This window comes from Lentinus tigrinus (assembly GCF_003813185.1).
Source record: "Lentinus tigrinus ALCF2SS1-7 unplaced genomic scaffold L226scaffold_1, whole genome shotgun sequence".
Classification (NCBI taxonomy): Eukaryota; Fungi; Basidiomycota; class Agaricomycetes; order Polyporales; family Polyporaceae; genus Lentinus; species Lentinus tigrinus.
The window spans coordinates 221,756-238,709 of record NW_027137910.1 but is presented as its reverse complement, the minus strand read 5'-3'; the positions used below and the strand labels follow the sequence as shown (position 1 = coordinate 238,709).

Here is a 16,954-nt window from a genome sequence, read left to right as displayed (position 1 = left end):
CTATACAACGCTGTTGACGCAGCACGCGTTGTTTGCGGACGATGGGTTAACTACACGTATCATTGTACGTCGCCCATATCCGGTGCAGCGGGATCCAGTCGTGCGAACCATCCTGACACCCATCGCGCGTGGTGAGTGTGATTTACGCGACCCTCAGTGGCATGATGCATCTTTGCAGGTCATCAATGTTCATCCGAACTATTCCGAAACTATCCTGCTCCTCACTACTCAGGGAAGGAGGCGGAGGATAAACGGCAGCAAGTTTGTCGCGTCTGTTGTCTCTTCCTGGTACACGAGTTGCTGAGCGCAACAAAATGTGGATGGGGTAGAAGAGAAGTGACTGTAGAGGGGAACATTCGGGACATCTGCTCTCAACACTACTGGGAATCCCGGGGTCCTGTAGACGTCTCGGGCGAATACTCACCTTGGAAGGTAACAGCTGCAGTCAAGAGCTGATCCGATACGCCCCCATTCTCGTCTACCGCACTGAATGTCCCATCATGCCATGTCCCGTTCACCAGCTGGGAGCGGTCGGGCTGCGCGGTGCAGTCTGAGCAGTTCTGCCCAAGCTTCCAGACACCGGGCGGGTCGTAGACAATCTGGTTTCCAGTAGTCGGGTCGCCAAAGGTGTCGTCAATGGTCACGTTCACGAGGGCGGCAGACACGCGAGGGAAGTCGGCAACGGCGGAGATGGTCAAGAAAGCAAGCGAGAGGACGTCTAGCGGAAGCATGCCGGGGAATTAGCGGGACGGCGCTCTGGTGAGGAGCGACGCGCCCGAGGCGGGGGCTAAGTAGGAAAAGGAGGGGAGGGAGGGCAGCGCAGGGCGGTGCCGGAACGGGGGCGGAGGAGGAGGAAGGGGAAGGGAAAGAAAGAGCAAAGAGGGCCCGACATGGTCTTGGACGGGTGTCGCTCACTCGACTTCTCCGCTGCCAGAGCAATCATCAACGCGAACCTAATGCAACCTATCACGGCCCTGCTAATCTCTGCCGCCCTAGCCATTTCGGGGAGGTCCCCTTCCTTTCCGGGCCATAACTCCCGCGATCGTGCCTAACCGCCTCCCAGTCCGCGTCCCGTCCAATCATTGTCTCTCATATCGCTCTCTGTCGCCTGCAGAGGACACCGGGCACGCAGCGAGCGGTAGCCTGCGGTCCCCCGAGCTGGTAGGATCGCGAGCATTCTGCCCCGCAGCCGAGCTTAACTGGAGTGTGCAGGCAGTGTACCCAACAAACACTATCCAGCGCCGTGCGATCATCTGTCACAATGACACGACTGTTCCACCGACAGAACACTGGCAGCCCACAGCTTGCGATGGCGGCCAATGTCGGGCAAAGAAGGCAACTGTGCGCGTGCACCGCACGCGCATACACCGACCCGTTCGCACTCGCTGTCGCTGTCTGAACGCCGCCCATGCTCATTTCCGCACCTCACCACATGCCCACGGCAGAGCGTGCGACGTGAGAAGCGGCGAAGGGGATTCTCTGCAAGACGAGTGCCGGTGTGCGCTGTACATGTCCTCGGGACTTCCACCGCATCCGGCCAGTTGACTTCTGTCTTCGAGATCATGCCGTACGTCCAACAGGGGCAGCCACCGGCAGCCATCGATATTCTTGGCAAGGAGCTCGCACATGGGCCAGTTCTGCGTCGTAATGCGTTCATTCTAGATGCGTATATGCGCATGAGAGGGACTCTTACGGATGCTATATGGCGTTCTTCGACGTCATCGTCCGCTGGCCTCACCGACTCCAGCTATCTCGTATCCTCAAGGCTGTGAAGCACAGCGCAATGACGGCAGACAGAGTGCTTCTCGTTGACCGAAACATACGCCTTTGCCACAACGACACAGGAGGACTCACGATTATTCGCGAATCGAGGCTATCCCAGTGGTCAATGGAAGCCCGCTCGGCCGTCCGGGTCTTGTTGTTAAGTTTTCAGGCTGCTGTAGCGCAGCAGAGGCTGGAGTTCCTTCGTGTCATCTACGCTGCAAGTCAAGAAGCCGGGTACATACCTTGCCAGATAGGCGACAACCCCACTAGCGGTAAGTTTCGGGTGTCTGCCATGGCGGTCGAGACAATTCTGGAGAGTCCCGAGTCAAAGATGACGGCATGAGTCTGGGTATACGCTTGACCACAGCAGTAGAAGATGATGCGGTAGGTATGGTCAGGGGATGGTGGCGGTCGAGTCCGTAGTCGGATGGCGGGGGCGAGACTCAAAACGCCTGCCGAATATAAGCAGCCACATGTCACGTGATCGCGTAGTTCGACGCCACGCGCGAGCTTGGGCAAACTTCTACAGAGTACGCTGTACAGTTCTCGGGACAACGACAATGCCAGTGCTATCCTTCTACAACAGAGAGTGCGTAAACTAAAGAAGGTGGGTATAGCTTCGTGGGTGCGTAACATCGTACCTAATGTCCTGTTCGAGTCCGAAGCATACTACTAAGTGGCACTGCTTCTACTACCTTGGAACTTCTTCAATCTCAGCGAAAGTAACCTGCCTCTTGGATGCTACACATACCAGGTGAGCGAAGACATTTTGGGTAAGTTAGACCGTGCAGTGCCACACTACTAAGTGCTTACCTTGCTTACTAGGACCGGGACCAGCACCAGCACGGAGAGCACTATCGCCCGTACTCCCAGACTTGGTGTGTGACTTGATCTGGGACTCACTCTTCGAGCACGATGCTCGAGCTTGGCTCCTTTCTGACTTGCTTTCTTTTCGCCCCGACGTTGAGCTGCCAGCCCCCGGGCCCTTCCCCGCTGACGCGCTCCTCCTCGGAGGTGCGCTCTGACCCTTCACCTGGCTCGACCTCTTCGCCCCCTCTACAACCGCTGCACTTGTCAAAACGCCCGTCGCCGCAACCTCTCTGGTATTTGGACCTGCTCCCGCCGCCGTCCCTCCCTGCCCCGCTGTCACTGTCTCCGTCGCCTCAGCCGCTTCCCGCGCCGCCACGCGGAGGCTCTCCCGGTACTGCGCCGACGGCGGGAGTTGGCTCCGCTTGTACCGCTTCCAGTAGCGCAGCGCGTACCCGATGGCGGCGGTGGCAACGAGGACGCCGCTGATGACGATCCCGAGGATGCCGTAGGTGGTGAGGTGCGTGGTGTTTGGGGCCTGGACGGGCGGCGAGGGGGAGACGATGTCTGTGGCGCGGATTTGAGCGAGGGAACCAGAACTGGTGGCAGATGGGTCGTTGACTGGGGCTGCGAGGACTTGTGGCAGCCATAGTAGAGACGACAGAGACATTATCGACATCCGCAACAAGGAGTGAGCTGCCGAGGTGGCTGAGGATGAGAGGATCGAGTAATGCCTAGTCCTGGAGACCATGACTGGTTACCGGATGGACTTCTACAGCGGGTCAGAGGGAGGGGCCAGCACCTATGTACCGAGGCCCTTGCTGGCTCTCCTAGCTGCGCCTGCCAGTACTGGAGGCCAAAATGACGGCGGGAAGCAGAAACATCCGCGTATACAACTCCCACTGATACAAGGTACAGCCAAAGTTGAAGACAGACATGGACGGGCCACGGCGAGTCATGTTCCATCCGCGCGGGACCGTCTACGTTCACCTGCAAAGAGGGTGTTCCCATGCCCTGTCATGGATGAAATCTTCAGTGCTCTAGGGTGCTCTACGCGAGAGAAAGAAGGGCACAAGGCCGCAGGCCGCCCGGGTTGTTCGTGCCTGAAGATCCCACATCGACAACCACAGGATCGAGTCATGCTGGTCCTCGAGTCGTTGTGCATAGCACATATGTATGTACAGCATATGCAAGCATTATGGGGATGTTACAACACACTGCGGCGAGGATCTCCGTCGCTCGATGCCCCGGGCGGGCGTGCTGGTTCGCGTCCACGTGATCGCGCATCCTATACCAAGCAGCAGTTGATTTGCGGTACGACGGGTCGTCAACCTTACCTCTGAACTTGGTGTACATCGGTTGCCAGTGTGACGATATCAAGTATCTGCAAGGAATCGGAGGTGGAGAAAGAGACTCCCCATAGGAAGGGGCTTCCCGGAAAGTGCTGAATGAGGTGGTGGATGGGGAGGCGGATATGCGTGTATCCATAGGAAAAGGATCAAAGCCTATGCAGAGAGGCGGCGCGTGGATGGCAGTGTCATTGGGGAGAGGGGAGCAAGTCTCCGTGGGATGAGTATCGTGCTGATGTCTCCGGGTGTTGAGCGGGAGCCGCGTCCGTAGCGCAGACGAGACGACGCAACTCGTAGGAAGAGACATGATGACAGCAGGTATGGCACTGGGCGCGCGGACCGCTTGGTATCCACGCAGTCAGATGTTATGCACTCACGTCTGTTGAAACATCAGTCAGAGATCCAGGTTAGAGAGTCCCAGAAGTGATCGTGGGTGGACAGAACTTACAGTCTTCGCGCGAGGGAGCTTGATGATCTGTCAGCCCGTTCATGAGCCTTATCGAAAAATGGTCACTTGATCCAAACCGGAGGAGATCAACTCACTTGCAGACGTACCGTCCCTTGTTCCAAGATGCGCACTGCGAGCGTAATAGCGTCGTCAAGGGGCATAAAAACTCCGAAGAATACCGTTCCTGAAGATCTGTCAATGAACAGCGCCCATGCGTTTACCAGCTTCAGCGTACTGGGTACATCCTGCTTATAGGCGTCAGCTATCCGACAGTATCCCAAGTTCACAAACTGTCAAATAATAAAGTCCAGAGAAGAGTCCATATCTCATAGTAGGAATCCATGCCTCGTCCATCCCGGGGAACCCTCATAACGAACCATTGACCCTCGCATATACGTTACCTGGCCACTTCTTCAATATCGAGCGCTGTGGCAGCTCTCGCAGCTGCTACCAACATCTAATCAATACTGGCAACGCATCCAGCAAGCGCAAACTTGCCTTGAGTAGACGGGCCAGGGCCCGCCTCAGCAGGAGCGTCCGCTCTAGACGTGCCCGCATCCCGTCCCGCCGGCCAGCTCGCAACCGCTGATACAGGTGCACCTGCAACCCAACCAGACTCGCGGCGGTCTCCATCTTCGCCAATGCTCTGCAAGTACTGCGCGGATGGGGGCGGGCCTTGACGCCGCCGCTTGAGCGCTCTCCACCAGCGGGGCCCATACTTCAAGGAGAGCCCAACTACCACCATGAGGAAGAGAGCACCGACGATGGCAATTGCGATGATGGGGACGTTGTGTGCGGTGCCCAAGTTATTTGAAGAGTTACCACTGGCCGTTGGTGTGGGGCCGAAAGGTATGAAGGTTGATGGAACTGGCTCGACAGTCGTGTCTCGCCTGCGATGTAGTAGGTGAACATCATAAGCTCGGTGCATGATGGTAGACGGAAAAAGGGACGTACGTGTATACTATGTAGTCGAGGAGCATGATCGACTGATTTCCCCCGAGCTCCCCGTTGTGCACTTGGATAGTGTGGTTGCCCGCGGAAAGAGACTTGTTCACATACACCGGTATGTTGTACTCGTACGTGTCCGTCCCGTTTGGCGGACGACTGTACAATCCGACTTGCTGCCCGTCTAGTACGAACCGCATATCCACGTTCCCGGCACGGGGAATTACGCAGTACACATATACCGCGACACCTAAGTCAGTAATACCAAGCCAAGACTCGGTGAGAATTGGGAATATTTGCACGAAGGAGGAACGCACCTTCAAAATCAAAGGACGCGTACATGTCTGATCCAAGTCCACCTCCGGGATTGTACACACCCTCGTTCCATGTCCTGAAGTACGTGTGGGACGGGTCAGGATGCGCATAACAGCTGTCGCATGCCGTCCCGAGCGAGAGTTTCCAAGCATTGGTGGGGGTATATGTGACCCAGGTAGTGTTGGTTAGAGGATCACGGTAGTAGTTGTCGACGGTGATGTTAACGAGAGTAGACTCGACGCAGGACAGCCAGACTAGTGCAAGAAGCCATTGTCCAAAAGCAATAACTGGAAGGAGCCTCGTCATATCCGCATAGTCGCGACACCTACTCGATCGAAAAGGGACAAAAGTCTGACGAGCTACGGGAGCGGCCGCCCACAATAAGGAGCTACAGTATGCCCGGCCTATGTGAGTCAGGAGTGTCGCCGCGTGCGAGCGGGTGCGCCCAGCAGGGTGCGACACTGTTCCATCAGCGCGTTCCTGAAAGGAATAACCCGATAAGGCGATTTTGATGAAGCTATTGCCTCCGTGGAACTCACCGCCTCTCACCATCTCGCTACACGGGCGCGAGCGCAGCTAGCTTTCCCTCGCTGTCTTCCTTTCTTCATCTCAGCATAGTGGGATTAAATGTGCTCAAGATCGATCGTCATGATCACTGCATTCACCCACTTATCGATTTGCCGCATTGCCTCAGATGGGCCTCTTCGTGCCCTTTCCCCAAGCTAGCGTTGCTTTATGATGCGGTTGTTAGGATGCTCACGGCCGTTTGATTCGGAGGCAGGAGTGACGAAGAGTAGAAGAACGAGGCGAGGCGAAGCAACAGCAGGGTAAAAGGAGGGTCAAGGGCAAGATGCAAAGACGCCCGTTGACGGTTGCTTCCACGTGATCGCGTCTCTGAGTGACGTCAGAGCATGGAGGAGGCGGATGACCGCAGAGAACGACGGCTTTGCTCCGCATCGAGCGTAATGGGGGAACCCAGTGACACCCGACAGCGACGTCATGTCTCCCGGCGCAGACTACTTCAAGGCGGACGGCGCCGCCGTGGATCTCCCACATCCAGTTCACCCCCGACGACGACGAAGTGTTTCTTACCGCCACCGCCCCCTTGAACCAATATCACCATGTCCATGATTCGCACTGCATTCACCACCACCGCTCGCTCTGCTGTCGCGAGCAGCTCTCGCCAGTTCCACGCGTCACCATCTGCACAGACCATCACTGAGAAGGTCGCTGAGGTCGCTGACAAGGTACGTGATTCCTTCTATGTACATATCATGCGTGTGTTCTGACCCTTGAACAGGTGAACAAGAAGGTTGGGAAGGGCCTCGCTTCTGCCATTGAGAAGGGTGAGAAAGCAACAGAGGCTACGAAGGAGAACATCGGTACGTTAGTCCACTTCTTCCGTGGTTCTGTCCCAGCCTTACGTATGGCGCGCGCAGGGGTCGCCAAGGAGAAAGTGGCTCAGGCTTCGCAAGTAGCAGGCCAAAAAGCCAATCAGGTACGCGCTACCTACGTTCATGTCCCAAGGGCGTCGATCTAAAATGATGAACCAGACCGCTGCTGGTACCCGGGAAGGTGCCCGAGACCTCAAGCACGACGTCGAAAAGGAGGCTCGCAAGTAAGGCTTGCAGCGCTCAACACTTTTCATGTAGCATATCACAGCGTGTATTGATGTAGTACGGTTGGTAGCATAATCGAAGGGCAGCACGGGGTGGTGCTGCGTGTTCAATGTCAGTGGATTATTTCGCAAGGGAATGGAGCGCAACGGCAATGATGAGGCATGTGTACAACATCATTCCGAGTAACGTGTCATTACATCGACCTGGTTCTGATGACATTTCACCACATATGTACGGCACACACGGATGACTTGGAATGCATTGCTGTCCCTGACAAGGCAAGGGCGGAGTGGAACCGCGCCGGACTACCAACGCCTTGAGATTGATCTGCCGAGGCTTCGTTCACGAGCAATCAATACACCTCAGGTGGCACTTCCCCTGTAACTCGCAGGCTGGCTCACACGCGCAGCGCTGCAAGTACCGTACCGTGACAGCGAACTTCCCCGCACCTTAGATAATTTGGTTGATCGTTGATCTTCTGACTCGGCTTCGTTCACGAGCAATCGCATTCATAGAATCGTCTTTGCACCGTATCGGGTGGCACATTTTGTTTCCTCCGACTCTTTCAGGCAAGTGCACTATGCAGTACTAGGCACATCGCGATGTCCACCGAGCCTTTCCCCCTCCTCCCACGCGTGCGTACGCCAACAGGTTCGTGGATGCCTGCCTGATCAGGCAAGTAAGTGCACAATAGGCACGTTGCGATAGTCACTCCAACCTTTAATTTGATATGGGGTGTAGGTCAGGTAAATGAATTTGCGTCGTTCTGGGTGCGACCGTCGATCCATGATGAGTGGCACAGTTTCTCACGCGTCCTTTCCACATCGCAAGCCGGGAGAGCAGCCTGGACGCATATGGGAGGAAGGACCCGCCTTAACGCATATGGGGGAAGGACCCGCGCCCTGGCTGGCAGCGACAAGGGCGTTGTGCGGATTGTGCATCAACGATCAACGGACAGCGGACAACGGACAACGCTGCACCGACGGCAAGGATTGTACGGACAGCATTCCCCGACTCGGTGCGTGGGCGCCGGGTCTGATGCGGCATCTTCTTGTCCGCACCGGTGAATATCTGGTGCCCAGCGGCGGGGATACGCAACGCACACACAAAGGAACGTCAGGGTAGGCACAGATGATGCGTCGGTCGTTGTGGACGACACTCGTGGGTGGCCGCCCTGTCTCATGGTTCCGGAGCTCCGGGGGCTGATGGCGTTTGTGACCAGAGCGTCTGCGGCCTTGCTTCCGCGATCCGTACAAGGTAACCGCCACGCGTCGAAACCCAAAAGTTTGATATGAGGTACAGTTCTGTCACGGAATGGGCGTGCAAGTTGCAACCGCCCCGGGCGCCGTGGCTGCCTCGAGGTCGATCTTCCGAGGCCTTCGTTCACGAGCAATCGCATCCGCAAAACCGTGCCGGGTGGCACATTCCCATTATGTACCACTGTGCCCATTTTGCCAAGCGGGCGGGTCACTGCCTGAACAGGCAAGCACTCCAGCTCTTAATTTGAATAACGCTCCCCCAGGGCTTAGGCTGTTGGCGACGCGGCGTCGGACTCGCGAGTGTCGATTGGGTCCAGGGTCCAACTCCATAACAAGAAGGGATCGATTCGGCCCCTCGGGCTAGTATGCTCGTACAGAGACTAGGACGAGCGAGCAGGCGGGTGGACGAGCGAGCAGGTGGATGGACGAGCGAGCGGGAGGGCAGGCGAGCAAACAGGTGGGCGGGCGTGCAGGCGTGTGGGCGGAGGGGGCCGAGGGGGCAGGCAGGGCCGGGGGGGCGAGCTAGCGCACGTACTGTAGTAGCGTAACAAATTGAATAAGGTTTGGTTGTACAGGAAGTTACTGTGAGTTACAGAAAGTGAGTCCGAGTTACTGGAAGTTAGAGTAAGTTACGCGAAAAAAAGCGAGACTGTGCCGATCACAAGTAACCTAACGTGATTCTTGGTAACCCTGCGTAATTCTACGTATGCACTAAAAGTTACGCTAGGTTAGCGTAGGTTTCGATGTCGATTCTTACTGGGATTCATCTTCCATTGCCCTCAAAACATCAGGCTGCGGAAACTCCGAACAACAGGCCCGAGGTGTTCGCGCGCGCTCCAAGGGAGCTCTGACGCGGACAACGCGAAGTTAGTACCTCTCCGGGGAGATCACAATTGCAATCCTTTCACCTTTGACGGAGAAGGGCTGTTGGGCGACGACGGCGGCCATGTCAGCGTCGAGGGCGTCGGGCGGGGTGAGAAATTTGATCCCCGTGAGAATATACCGAACGCCCAGGGAGACAAAGCAAGATGGAAACGCCCGACTATAGCCATGGCTCGAAATAACGCGCAAGAGGGGGAAGGGTGCGCGGTGGCAAATCTAGCGATCATGTCATCCGCTCGCTTGTGTTCGTTAGGAAGTCCCGGCGGAAAATAGGATAGCTGCTAACTCAAACAGACGCACTCAGGTTGGCGTCGGGGTTCCTGGCGGTGCGCAGTGTATAAAGTCCCCTCCTCGTCGACCTGAGGAAGTGCTACTGCTACCTGATCACCCAGAGCTGCCCTCCCTCCCCCCGCCCCCTCGAACTTCAAGGTCCTCAACGAGAGATGTGCCCAAGCGCCCTTGTAACGACTGACGTCACCTCCGACGCCCCCTTATGTGCAAGCAACTCGGCCACCCAGGAGGACGTCGACTCGGACTGGGACTTCTTTGCCAGTGGCACGGGACTCGAAGGGCTTCCTGGACTGTGAGTACTCGTCCTCTCGCCTTGGTCAACATGACCGACGCGTCCATAGCCGAGAGCTGCGCTGGTTCGAAGCTCCCTTTCTCCCCGTTCCTCCTCCCTCTGGGGGTACCGGTGAGCTTGACCTGGAGGCAGATCCTCCTTCGCTCTTACCATGGACCAACTTCTACAAGACGTATGAAGAGACTCTAGACGCGGGCCCGGGACCGGAGGCACCGACGGCCGTGCATACCCCTCCCAGTCCTCTCGCCGTCGCTGCCGCCATGGCCCAGACAACCCAGCATGACGAACATCTTCTCCAGGCTGCGTTCATGCAGCTTGGCTTGGACAAATCCGCCCCGCGCGACGTCCCTACCGTGAACCCGTTGTTGACCAACACTCTCGCCGCGATCCCGAGCGTGGCTGCCGGGGCCTGCCGAGCTGGCGAGGCCGGTACCCAAGTTCCAGCTGAGCGGCAAGCGCGCGCCAGCAATTTTCTTGCTACCTATCCTCCATCTCGAGCGGGTCGCGTTCTCGCCGCCCGCTTTGTTGTCCGTCGCTCGAGTACCATAGTAGTTTGATATTCTACACTACCCTCGTCCTATTCATCCCTCTCTTGCTCTTTTCTTTCCATCTCTTCTACTGCCCCGACACCATGGACGTCATTGGCGCGCACCTCGGGCTCAACCTGCAAGGTCCCGGACAGCCAGGTCCCGGAGGCGGCGATCCTGGACCCGCTGGGGGCGCTGGAAACCCCGTCAACGAGCCGCCTCAAGGCCCGGGTGTCGAGCCCCAGCAACCTCAGGCTCAGCCCGCTCAGGGCATTGCCCAGCCCGGGCAGCAGGGCGCCCCAGGTCCCCCACCTGCGGCCCCCCCTGCTCCCGGAGCCGATCCGCCGGGCACACACGCGCGGCTGGTCGCTGATCCCGAGACGGTGGAGCGAGCCCGTGCAGCGGCCGACGCAGCGACCCAGGCTAAGCGGCAGAAGGTCGATCTGCCTCCCCTGCAACCTGGTTTCAAGGCAAGCCCGGACGCTTTCCGTGAGTACCGCATCTTGTGCATCCCTCGTCGTCCGTTGCTCGTCGCACCTCCGTCGTCACAATGTCGTAATCCTCGTTCCGCGTCGTCTGTTGTTCGTCGCACCTCGTCGCCACCATGTTGTGATTCTCGTTCGCGTCGCTCCTCGTTTGCAGCCCTGCCCATACAGTGGCTAACTCGTTCGTTTCCCAGCAATCCCGTCGGCCTCGGAGGAATTGGTTGCAAAGTACAAATACGTATCGTACGCCTCTCTCGTTCCGAACCCCCGGGCAGGCGCCCTCGACGACGAGCCACGAGGTTTCGCCCTCTCCGAGGACGGCCTCATCATCGCCAAGCCACTCGTGAGCAAGCTGGCCGATGAGAAGTTGTCTTTCCACTTGTGGATCGTCGCTGCTGCACGTCACGAGGAGCTTGCTGCGAAGTACTGGCCTGCTGATCGGGTTGCCGCGCTCAAGTCGCATCACGGAGCGGTTCAAAGGCTGAATGCAACCATGCCTTGGGAGGTAGCTCGAGAGTACGACATTCGTCAGCGCAAAACCGCCGAAGCCAATCACGCCCACAATCTCTCTGGTGTTGACTCCCACGCGCTGCAGATGATCATCGCCGCTCACATGTGGGGTAAGGCGACGCCCACCCTGCCCGCGTTCGCATATGCTGGCGGGTCCGTCAAGCGGCAGGCTCCTCGCGATCTGACGGCCCCACCGGGAGGGAAGCGTACCCGCGGGGAGCCCGCACGTTGCTTTCGGTGCGGCAAGCTGGACCACTTCCCCTCGACCTGCACGGAGGCTGTCACCACCGCTGGAGCGCCTGCCCTCGGTCTCGATGCTCGTTCCAAGAGTCCCAACGCACTCCTCGGTCCTGACGGCCGCACAGTCTGCTTCGCATGGGCCAACAAGACGTCCTGCCGCTACGGCGCCGGTTGCCGCAACGCCCACTTGTGCAGCATTTGCCGCGACGAGACCCACGGTGCCGGCAGCTGCCCCCGCGCCTGATCCGCGTCAGGTGGTGACTCCCATCGATGCAGACAAAGTCGAGTCCATGCTGCGTGAGCTGGACCTCCTCCAGGAGTGGGCGCACATCCTGTCCGGCCTTCGTCACGGTTTCGACGTCGGCATTCGGACTAAAATCGACTCAACCATAGTCTCCCAAAATCACGCATCCTCGCTTCTGGTCAGTTGTTCCCGTCGTACGTCATGTGTTGCAGTTGAGCATGAGCACACAGCGCTGACTGGTGTCAGAACCCTTCATTCATAGATCAATATATCATCGACGAGCAGGCCGCGGGGCGGTATTCTCGCGCATACGAGCGCTCCGACCTCGAAGCTGCTATTGGCCCGTTTCGCACATCTCCGCTTGGGCTGGTCCCGAAGCCGCGCTCCGACAAGTTTCGACTCATCCAAGACTTATCTTACCCTCGCAACGATGTACGCGTCATAGAGTAGCTGCGCCGCGATTTGCCTAATGATACATTACCCATTTCTTTATCAGCCATGCTTGCCATCGGTGAACGACGGTGTCTGCTCAGACGACTTTCCCACTGCATGGGGGACCTTCGACGAAGCTGCGACCATCATCCTCGGCCTTCCGCATGGGTCTGTGGCTGCCGCTTTCGATATCTCTGCTGCGTATCGCATCACTCCAGTCCGCCCGGATCAACAGAATGCGCTCTGCATCTCTTGGAAGGGCAAGTTCTACGTCGACCGGGCCGTGATGTTTGGTCTCTCTTCCAGCGCTGGCGTGTTTGGCTCCCTTGCCGACATGCTGGTCGCCATCTACCGCGCACGTGGCTTCGGCCTGCTGATCAAGTGGGTCGACGATTTCCTCGTGTTCCGGCTGCCGCACCAGCAGTTTTCAGAAGCCGATTTTGTCGCCGTCACCTCCGCTGTAGGTGTGCCCTGGAGCTTACCGAAGACCAAGCCTTTCGCAACCATTCAGCGGTACATTGGTTTCCTTTGGGACCTCGAGCACAAGACAGTTCACTTCCCCGACGACAAGCTTGTGTCGCTGCGGGAGCAGGTCACCACCTGGCTGGAGCCCAAGTTCGTGGCATCGGCGAGCGATGCTTCTTCCCTGCACGGCAAGCTCGTTCATGCGGCCACCATCTTCCGTCTACTGCGCCCCTTTATCAGCCAGCTCGGGTCGTTTGCCAACTCATTCTCTTCAAACCGTGCACGTCTCCACCCACCCCGCTCTGTAGTAGCCGACCTCCGGTGGATCACCAATCTTCTCAGTCTCTCTCCGAACACGCTGCCATTGTCACGGGACATTCCGCTGGATCTCGGCTGGTGGGGCGATGCAAGCACCTCCTTCGGAGTGGGTGTGGTGGTGGGATCTTTCTGGGCTGTCTGGAAGTGGGCCCCAGGCTTCGAAGTAGGGCCCCACCGCGACCACGACATTCAATGGGCCGAGGCTGTTGCAGTCGAACTGGGACTGCGGATGGCCCTCCACCATGGACTTATCGAAATGCGCCCGGCCGATGTCTCCCGGTTCCTCGTCCGCTCGGACAACTCTGCAGTCGTATCTGTGTTGAACCGGGGTCGATCACGCAACCGCGCAACCAACACTGTACTGTGCGAGATCTACCAGCTGCTGGCCCTCAATGGCATATCTCTGGCGGCCGAGTACGTCCGGAGCGCAGACAATGTCACCGACGCTCTCTCACGTGGCGACATCCCAGCCTTCCTGCGTGGTTTTCCCGATGCTCGGCTGCGCACCAATTGCTCGCTGCCACCGCACCTCCAGGACAAACTGTGCTGGTGGCCGCCCCTGCGTTTGTAGTGTTGCCAGCATCCGCAGACGCTCCCGCATCAGTAGATGAGGTGGCAAAATTACAACTACGTCCCTCGCTTCTCCGCCCTGCTTGCCCAGCCAACCAACGCATTTTCAGGTGGCACGGTGTCAATCCCGCTCCCCGCGCAACCCTGGATATCCCAATCATACGCACACTGGCGGACCGCGCTTCTCATGCATCTCTGCGTGACACTTCAAGCTATGGGTCGGGCCTTCGCAAGTTCCACGTTTTCTGCGATGTTTTCTCCATCCCGGAGTCTGATCGTCTGCCGGCCTCCTTCCAGCTCCTCCACTCATTCGCACTCTGGGCCGCTGCGGAGCCTGACCCATCGGATGCTGCCTTCGCGGACGGCACCCCGTTCGAGCCGGTGTCCGTGGAGACTACACGCAAGTATCTCAGTGCGGTGCGAGCATGGCATCTTGCTCAAGGATGGCCACCTCCGCTGTCAGATGACGAGTTCTCCCAACTCAACTGGTCTCTGCGGGGCCTCGCGAACATGCAAGCTGGGAAGCGCACAAGACCGCCACGCCCTCCGATCACGTTGGCAATGCTCAGCTTCCTGCGCGCAGTCTTACGACACGACGATCCTTTGATGCTTGCATCTGGGCAATTACCACCTGCGCCTTCTTTGGCATGATGCGCTTCGGTGAAGTCACTGTACGAGCACGCAAGGACTTCTCCCCAGCCAAGCACCTGACGCGAGCCGATGCAACTCTGTCGCGCGATCTGGATGGCCGTCCGTATGCCAAACTGAGTCTCCGAGCTGCCAAGACAGCAAAACCGGGCGAAGTGCAGGACATTTTTCTGACGCGGCAAGGCTCTCTCTGCCCACTGGATGCTCTCCGTCAGCTGTCGCTTGTGGTTCCGGCTACCGACCAGGCCCCGCTTTTCTCATGGCGTGATACACATGGGGAAGTACGACCAATGACACGCAGCGCAGCCATGGGCTACATCAACCAGATCCTATCAACCGGCGGCTTTGGCACGTCCTTTGGTCACTCATTCCGCATTGGGGGCGCTGCCTTCTACCTCGGCCAGGGAGTTTCCCCGGAGATCGTGCGCATCAACGGGCGCTGGCGGTCCCTCGCCTACGAGGTCTACATCCGGGCATTTGAACAAGTCGTGAATACCCACACTGCGAACCTCGCTCAGCGTTATGTCCCGTAGCCATGGAGCCAGGTTGGGCAGGCAGTGCAGTCCTCGACTGACCGCAGTTTGAGCTGCCATGGCCACGATTGGGTGAGCGGCTCGTCGAGGCCTGCGTCCGCCCGGCCATGCCGGCGCCTTTCCCAACCTCTCTCTCTCACCTCCCGTCCACCATCCCGCCGCGCAGCTCCCGTTCTCAAGCGTCGCGCGATAGACGAAGCTGGATGGCTGCCGGGGCCTGCCGAGCTGGCGAGGCCGGTACCCAAGTTCCAGCTGAGCGGCAAGCGCGCGCCAGCAATTTTCTTGCTACCTATCCTCCATCTCGAGCGGGTCGCGTTCTCGCCGCCCGCTTTGTTGTCCGTCGCTCGAGTACCATAGTAGTTTGATCCCACCCGTCCCCCCCATTGTATTGTCCGTAGCATGTATTGATTTGTTTTTAATTGCATGATGGCACAACGGGACCTGCTAGTGGATGTGGAGGTGCACAAACCGCAGCACTCACGAGCCCGCCCTCCCGAGCGGCTCGTCGAGGCCTGCGTCCGCCCGGCCATGCCGGCGCCTTTCCCAACCTCTCTCTCTCACCTCCCGTCCACCATCCCGCCGCGCAGCTCCCGTTCTCAAGCGTCGCGCGATAGACGAAGCTGGACTCCCGAGATCTTGGACACCCCGGACATGCCGCCGGCTATCCCTCTCGAGGCATCATCACCCGCGCCTGCGCCCCCTCCCGGTCCGCCACCCGCGCCTGCGCCCTCTCTGCCGGCCTCGCCTGACACCCTCGCTTGCGACAGCGGCTACGAGTCCAACTCCCCGCGCCCGGCTCCCCGCACGACCACACGCGGGAAGCTGGCAGACAAACGCGCAACACGGCGGCATGCACCGTACCCCCGGTCTCCCTCCCTGGCTTCCTCACCCGGAGGCTCCCCATCGTCGATCTCCTCGCTGCCCTCGCCTGGGTCTGGCACGCCGGAGCTCAAGGTCTCGAGGCGCCGCAACATACAACTCCCTGCCTTGCCTTCTCCCCCTTTCTCCCCCTCTGCGTCGGGCCCCGACTCAAGCTCGATCGCCGGGAGGTGGTGCCAGGGCTGCGAGAAGACGTTCCCGCGGATGAACAAGGCCGAGTTCAACAGGCACGTGAAGTCGCACACCGGCGAGGCGAACAAGTGCGACTGGGTGTGCACCGGGGTCCCCATCGAGCTCGCATGCGAGGTGTACAAGCTGAGTGCGGACAGGATCCAACAGTTCGAGGCGGAGGGCCGCGCGATGTGGTGGAACGGCCGGTACATGGTGGGCGGGTGCCGCACGAGCGTCAGCCGTAGGGACGCTCTGAAGCGGCACATCCGGCTCTCGCAGGGGAACTGCGTGGGCGACCACAACGGGGACTGGCAGATCGGCAACGCGAAGAAGTGAAGTAGGTGCATGGCTCACCTTGGCTGGCAGGACATTGAGATGAACACTGGATGTTCACCGAAACGACTGACATGACATTATGAACGATTTCCTTACGGCTTGACTATACCCTCCGTTATTTGTTCGTTGTTCATCTCTCTCTGTTGCATTTTTACTTGGGATTATCTGCGTCTGTCTGCAAAATTATCGTAGCTATACACTCGTCTAGCTTACTATCCTAGCCATCATGTACGGACGCCTTGCCTGTTGTAGCCCACATACCTCCTGTATCCGCGGGTCTCGTATTCAGACCTGCGGGTGGTACAGCCGCACGTCTGAATACGAGACCACTGTACTTACCTATGCTTCTGTAACACACAATCTAGATCCAAATATATCATATCATGTTCACCCTACACAGTCCTGTACACTGCACGCCCGGACACACCATAGAAAGATGAGGAAGCAACCATGTTACAGCGAAGAGCGCCCGCTGTGTGCGTAACAACGTCAACGTCGTAGAGAATTATACATCGTAAGCTGAACAAAGTAGTCATTTGTGCTTTTCCCTCCAGAGCTGCCGCCGCCCCAGCCCCAAGTCCCGCCGTCTTCCTTCGCCTTTCGCGCACGCATCACGCAACACTCA

At 58.4% G+C, this 16,954-nt stretch overlaps 7 protein-coding genes across 7 annotated transcripts; 4 read left to right on the top strand and 3 right to left on the bottom strand.

The window, feature by feature from the left end:
- Positions 1-1,879: 1,879 nt before the first annotated feature.
- On the bottom strand, positions 1,880-2,505 carry L226DRAFT_2355 (uncharacterized protein). The gene has a single exon (XM_067673134.1). The coding sequence runs from the start codon at positions 2,398-2,400 to the stop codon at positions 1,987-1,989; it is 414 nt and encodes a 137-aa protein (XP_067542166.1). The 5' UTR covers positions 2,401-2,505; the 3' UTR covers positions 1,880-1,986.
- On the bottom strand, positions 2,456-3,241 carry L226DRAFT_564278 (uncharacterized protein; the record flags this gene model as incomplete). Its single annotated transcript, XM_067683630.1, has 2 exons — positions 2,456-2,505; positions 2,578-3,241. The coding sequence occupies 2 exons, from the start codon at positions 3,239-3,241 to the stop codon at positions 2,456-2,458; spliced, it is 714 nt and encodes a 237-aa protein (XP_067542165.1).
- A 1,323-nt stretch (positions 3,242-4,564) lies between these two features.
- L226DRAFT_2147 (uncharacterized protein) lies at positions 4,565-6,171 on the bottom strand. The gene is made up of 5 exons (XM_067672944.1): positions 6,168-6,171; positions 5,631-6,108; positions 5,323-5,563; positions 4,867-5,258; positions 4,565-4,815 (listed from the first exon to the last, which is right to left on the bottom strand). The coding sequence occupies exons 2-5, from the start codon at positions 5,932-5,934 to the stop codon at positions 4,766-4,768; spliced, it is 987 nt and encodes a 328-aa protein (XP_067542164.1). The 5' UTR covers positions 5,935-6,108; positions 6,168-6,171; the 3' UTR covers positions 4,565-4,765.
- A 531-nt stretch (positions 6,172-6,702) lies between these two features.
- L226DRAFT_606879 (uncharacterized protein) lies at positions 6,703-7,369 on the top strand. Its single transcript, XM_067685716.1, has 4 exons — positions 6,703-6,875; positions 6,929-7,010; positions 7,068-7,126; positions 7,182-7,369. Exons 1-4 carry the CDS (start codon positions 6,750-6,752, stop codon positions 7,248-7,250), a joined length of 336 nt encoding a protein of 111 aa, XP_067542163.1. The 5' UTR covers positions 6,703-6,749; the 3' UTR covers positions 7,251-7,369.
- Positions 7,370-9,831: 2,462 nt separating this feature from the next.
- L226DRAFT_564275 (uncharacterized protein) lies at positions 9,832-10,528 on the top strand (the record flags this gene model as incomplete). The annotated part of the gene is made up of 2 exons (XM_067683629.1): positions 9,832-9,971; positions 10,021-10,528. 2 exons carry the CDS (start codon positions 9,832-9,834, stop codon positions 10,526-10,528), a joined length of 648 nt encoding a protein of 215 aa, XP_067542162.1.
- A 4,841-nt stretch (positions 10,529-15,369) lies between these two features.
- Positions 15,370-16,329, top strand: L226DRAFT_606878 (uncharacterized protein; the record flags this gene model as incomplete). Its single annotated transcript, XM_067685715.1, has 1 exon — positions 15,370-16,329. One exon carries the CDS (start codon positions 15,370-15,372, stop codon positions 16,327-16,329), a length of 960 nt encoding a protein of 319 aa, XP_067542161.1.
- A 113-nt stretch (positions 16,330-16,442) lies between these two features.
- L226DRAFT_2077 (uncharacterized protein) lies at positions 16,443-16,911 on the top strand. Its single transcript, XM_067672880.1, has one exon. It carries the CDS (start codon positions 16,556-16,558, stop codon positions 16,811-16,813), a length of 258 nt encoding a protein of 85 aa, XP_067542160.1. The 5' UTR covers positions 16,443-16,555; the 3' UTR covers positions 16,814-16,911.
- Positions 16,912-16,954: the final 43 nt, after the last annotated feature.